General features: G+C 37.1%; 1 protein-coding gene across 1 annotated transcript; it reads right to left on the reverse strand.

Annotated features, from left to right (window-relative positions):
• Positions 1 to 779: 779 nt before the first annotated feature.
• Positions 780 to 5,207, reverse strand: LOC147399025 (putative serine/threonine-protein kinase PBL18). The gene is made up of 6 exons (XM_086448414.1): positions 4,908 to 5,207; positions 2,556 to 2,902; positions 2,338 to 2,473; positions 1,863 to 1,999; positions 1,631 to 1,754; positions 780 to 1,473 (listed from the first exon to the last, which is right to left on the reverse strand). The coding sequence occupies exons 1-6, from the start codon at positions 4,969 to 4,971 to the stop codon at positions 1,019 to 1,021; spliced, it is 1,263 nt and encodes a 420-aa protein (XP_086304540.1). The 5' UTR covers positions 4,972 to 5,207; the 3' UTR covers positions 780 to 1,018.
• Positions 5,208 to 5,632: the final 425 nt, after the last annotated feature.

Raw genomic sequence — 5,632 nt, forward strand, 5'->3', positions numbered from 1 at the left:
TGTGTGGCATGGCCATGCAAACATTAGCTTGTATGTGATAAGTTGCCCCTGCACAGGGAGAAATTAACTGGGTGACGTTGAAGAGAGAAAGGCCTGCTCGGATTCCATGATAAGTTTGGGGACCCAACTCAAAACCAATTGACAGTAAGTAGAGAGGCCCAGGAGCATATGAGGAGAGAGACAAAGGCAATGAGTGTCCGATGTGGGACTAAACTCCATAGTACGACCCTTAGTAACTTGTGACACTCGAACGGAACTTAGAGTTGGATACCTGAGTTTTCGTGTTTGATGCTGGCGTCATTTTAGGACTGTTTGCACTTTGTCTTCAGATATGTTAGGACTTGTATTGTTAGGATCGGTAGCGTTCATTTGACACTGCTACTAGATAATGAAGCATATGTTAACAAAACCAACCTTTTTTTGCTTTGCAATGAATTGATATTTTTGTTCAAATATTCTGGCTGCGTAACCAATCCAAGATATGATTCCCCTCGTTCTATTTGAAACTAAATTGCTTTTAGGCTAAAGGTGTAACTAAAATTTGGAACCAACAAGTACATATGATTCTTGTGCGACTCTAGTTCGGATTCCATTTATTTTAAAATCAAAATTGAAATCAACCAAAACCAAAAAAAATATGATGAACCCTGATTCTAGAAACCCCGAACTAGAACCGATCAATTGACATCACCACTACAAGGGCACAAGCCTAAGCATGTCATGCCAACAAGTGAAATCAACCCTGAACTATATTGAAAGGTCATAAAAAACACAACAGATTTACCTCTGGAGAGTGGATAATAATAGCATTGACACAAATAAATAATACCGATCACATACACTCCAAATGGAAGGAGGATTTTATTTGTATCATAACTCATCTTTGGCGACAAAACACTAGCCTGCACTATAGTTCCTATCTTTCTTTTTTTATAAGTAAGCACTCTAGTTCCTATAAATTACCAAAACCAGTAATTACATGGAAAATACCTGACCAGATGGAAATGCATTCTCCTGCTTAGTGAACACGTGGTGACTGCCGGTGGGACACCAATGGAGAGCCACGATGTGTTCGATTCATAGGTGAAGGATGGTTTCTCATTGGTGATCTGTGCAAGGAATTGGAAACTGTTTTCTGTACTGATCGAGAATGTTCAGTCGTGTCCTTTGGAGCTTGGAGTTGCTCGAGCGTTGATAAGACCTCAGACATCCGTGGCCGAGCTCTGGGCTCACTACTGAGGCACTTTAAGGTAAGGGTGGCAGCCGTGTAGGCTCCTTTCTGAGGATACTGGCCCTCCAACTTGGTGTCCATGATCCGGAATAACTTGCGCTTGTCTCCCAAATAAGGCTTTGCCCAATCCACTAGTGTTTGCTGTATACCAATCTTTGTCTTATCTAATACACGAAGCCCAGTCAAAAGTTCTAATAACACAACCCCAAAGCTGTAAACATCACTCTTTGCAGATAGCCGACCTGCTCATTATGGGAAGCTTTAGCATGGGAAATAATATATACATAAAGAGAGGAAAAGAGAACACTTTTATCTTTACTTCAAAGGAACTTGTTTTGAAAATATATGTTGACAAAACAGATTAATAATAAGAGTTTCTAAAGTACGGAATCAACAAACCTGTGGCAACATATTCAGGTGCTGCATAGCCACGAGTACCAATAACTTGTGTGGAAACATGAGTTCTATCACCGGTAGGGCCTTCCTTCGCCAAGCCAAAGTCAGAAAGTTTTGCATTGAATTCCTGTATCAGTAGAAGCATTTACAAATTTTGGGAAAGATTCCAAAGAATAATACCCATCTTAAACTTCGAAACATGTAAGGCAACACTTTTCTATTAATTTCAGTGTACCACATCTAGAAGGATATTAGAAGCTTTGAAATCACGGTATATGACTTGCGATTCAGCATTGTGTAAGAAACAGAGCCCTTTAGCAGCATCTATAGCAACTTTGAGCCTTATAGCCCAAGAAAGTGGTTGAGCCCCTCCTACAAAAGAAGATGTCGATTTAAATTAATGACCACAAACACGCTATTTTGGGGACTAGACAGAGAAAAATCTAACAATATGTATGCATAGAATCCATATATGAGATTGATTAAGAGTTTCAGACTGCTTTGTGGGGTGGGGTGGGGTGGGGCATTAAAAAATGGACTATCAAATGCATGTCCTTTAGACCAAAACCCATAAACAGGAATGACAAATGACATGTGCAAGGTAAAAGGCAGATCAAGGAATGAGAACTGAAGCTCATGAACATAAAAATTAGAGAGGGCACAGAAATAAACAATGGCCAATGAAGAAGTCTTTCAAAAGGTTTACTTACTTCTAAATAGATGATTCTCCAAGCTTCCTTTAGGCATGAATTCATAGATTAAAAGCCGGTTCTCACCATCTAAGCAGTATCCAATAAGTTTTACAAGATTCGGGTGATGAAGTTTGCCCAGATAGTTAACTTCTGTCTGCAGCCAATCAACTATCAATTCAGTAGCTAGTCAAACTGCAAACAAAGGAACGGAAAATTAAGAAAAAGAAGAAACCTACCAGCCACTCCTTATGGCCTTGGAAACCATCGGGTTTAAGCTTCTTGACAGCAACAACCATCCCTGACCCAGGCCTTGAAGCAGCGAGGGTTTGCTCAGCGAGCCATCCTTTGTAAACATAACCAAAGCCTCCTTCACCAAGAAGACTATCGGGACGGAAGTTTCTAGTGGCGGTCTTCAGGTCGCCAAAAGAGAAAGCTTTTAAATTTGGGCACGATAGAATCTCACCTTCAGATCTCGGAGTAGGAAGACTTCCATTGGTACCCGTACTCTTTTCACTGTAAGACAGGAAAGTCAAGCTGGATGGAGCTGAAGATAGGTTGGTTTTGCTGCTATTTTTCAAGGTCCCTAAAGATTTTATGGGAAAAATTGATTTAGTGTCAGTATGTGAAAAACAACAATATATAGTTTCCAAGAATAAAGAAAAATTCAATGACGACACTACCATACCAAGTAAAAAAAAAAAATAGTAAAAGATAACTAACGAGTAACAACCTCATTAAGAACAAAAAGATATGAACTCTACAACCTAGTGCATAACATATCCCCAACTAAATGCAAAACTCTAAAACTGAATACATCTAATCTCTTGAATCAATGAAGAAGCAAAATATAAAGAAACTTTTAACTTCAACACAAAGTAGATTTTGGATTCTATGCTCAAAAAGATGCACCGGTTCTTTTACTTTCATACCACCTAACAAATAGCGAAAGGATAAGGATCTAGAACGGTGTCTATATGGCACATTTTTGTTGGACTTCTAAAAAACATCGGACTTCTAAACAAACCATTTTCACCATAGCATGCAGCCCAATGTGTTTAATTTCCAACCAAAAAGTGCCACGTAGACACATTCGTTGCTATAGGAATGGGAAACCGTTCTCGATTGTGTCTAGACAAATAGAAGTCTCCATAGGAATCTCCCTCTAGGAGAAAATGCCTAGCTATGTCAGCCCCATTGGAAGTCTCTGACACATCCAAAAAGAAGAGAAAAGGAACATCCCACGCTCCCTAAAGAGACAACAATGAAGGAGTAAATGATCAAATGATCATGAGGATTCACCTACCAGCCATGAGGATTCCTCTACCCAGCAAATGACCTTGCATAAGCATTTTATCAAGAATTACCATCCAAACAAAAAAGGGACATATTTGATTATTGAATTTCGGATCTCCACACGAGTTTGGCGAAGAAAGGCAAAGACCCTGGAGGAGACAACTTGGGGTATTGGTAGCAAACACATATTTGGCATATTATGAAGCCAAATGTGCCACTTGCACAACCTTTTAAAGTGTGTGCAAGGATGTAACCAACATCGAGATTAGTTAGGAATTTCTTTGACTAAAAAACAAAAGATAAATGAATTTAGATAAGAGACCAAAAGAGAATGAGTGATAGAAGATGAAAAAAAGGGAAAAACGGATTTTAGTTGAATTGAGAACGTTCAAATTAGCTGAACCCAAATTTTTTAGATAAGGCTTCAATGATGATGATTTTTCAGGAAGAGATGAAGCATCCCCTGTTAAATGATCCCATAGTAACCATTTATAAAAAATTTATAATCTGAATTCCAAGCTCAATATAAAAATGAAAAGTAACAACCACCCCTAAAAACAGATGAATGAGTCCAATTTCTAGTGCAAAAAAAGCACTAAAAAGTACTCATTTAGCAAGTTTGAACATCTAGGCTTAAATCCTAAAAGGCTAGAACCTACAAAAACTGAAATTTATACAAACTAAAACCTTAACCCCAAGCTAAAATAAACATGAAAAACCAAAATACACAGAAAAAAAAAAAAAAAAAAAAAAAACAGAGAATCTGTACTCAAACAAACCAAAACCATAAAACTACCAGTTTTACAAATCTTGTTCACTAAAACATTAACACACCCAGAGAAGAAACGGCACCAAGACCAAAAAAATAAAATAATCCATTAAAACCCACCACTAATTCACATATTAAAATCAATCTGAAGCTATAAAAAAATCAGTTTGGTTAATCTTTTGTAAACATCAAATCCGAAATCCCAAACTACAAAAAGAATTTAAAAAAAAAAAAAAAGACAAAAAAAGAAGAAGAAGCCAAAACTCAACATAAACACCGCTAAGGAATTATAATATCTAATTCAAAATAAAAAAAAAAACCTTTCTTTTACATAATCATAACTAATTAACATAAAAATACCAGAAACAAGACAGGACCCCAAATCAGAAAACAACCACAAGCCATCAAAACCCACGAAATATTCTAACTTATAATTCACACCAAACCCAGAAAAGAAAAAAAAAAAAAAAAAAAAAAAGAAGAAACTTTTAACAAATTCCATATCATTTTAAGAAGTAAAGCTTACCTGAAGTAGTCTGGGAGCTCAGAAAATTATCTACTCTAGCTGAATCACACAAGCAGTTACCCATGGATGCCTAAACAGATTCTCCTCTATTGTTGTAACTTGTAACACAGTAACACTATAACACTATCGCTCAACAAGCCATGATCGAACTCGAAACCTACAAATACACGAAGAAGAAGAATAAAGAGAAACCGTCACACCAACAATTCTTCTACGATTTAGCGAGGAATAAGAGAAAGAAAAAGACAGCTTGGTCTCTCTCTCTCTCTCTCGTCGTAGTAGTGGAAAAACAACAACCGTGTGCGAACGAGTTCGGATAACGCGCGCTTCTCTAATAGTCTAATGGAAGTTGAAATTACCGAAATACCCCCATTGCAACATTAGAGAATGTCGAAATTACTCAAATATCCCTCTATTTTATCCAAAATGTCAAAACAAGTAAATAATAAAAATGTGTAATTAATTTTCAAGGACTGGTTCTATTTCTAAAATCGTGTCTGTGGTTTAGAGTTTAGACGTAGTCGCGGGGTTTGCCATTGCTTGGTTTATACGCCAAGAAAAGAAATCCCATGTTCAGCCACGTGCACGACCGACCGCAATTGGGGGAGGTTTTGTGCTCCGTAAGAATGTAGTATTAATTAATTTATGTTGAATTAAATTAAATTGTAAGAAAATACAACATATTATGTTTAATGTTGATTAAGATCAGATCATATACAACAACA

Source organism: Akebia trifoliata, chromosome 7 (genome assembly GCF_017979445.1).
Source record: "Akebia trifoliata isolate Shusen 1 chromosome 7, ASM1797944v1, whole genome shotgun sequence".
Taxonomy (NCBI): Eukaryota; Viridiplantae; Streptophyta; class Magnoliopsida; order Ranunculales; family Lardizabalaceae; genus Akebia; species Akebia trifoliata.

Coding starts and splice junctions, on each gene's coding strand:
- LOC147399025 (XM_086448414.1), bottom strand. CDS start 4,971: ATGGGTAACTGCTTGTGTGATTCAGCTAGAGTAGATAATTTTCTGAGC. Junction 2,474..2,555: donor AAGGCCATAAGGAGTGGCTG/GTAGGTTTCTTC, acceptor GATTGGCTGCAG/ACAGAAGTTAACTATCTGGG. Junction 1,474..1,630: donor ACCTGAATATGTTGCCACAG/GTTTGTTGATTC, acceptor CATAATGAGCAG/GTCGGCTATCTGCAAAGAGT.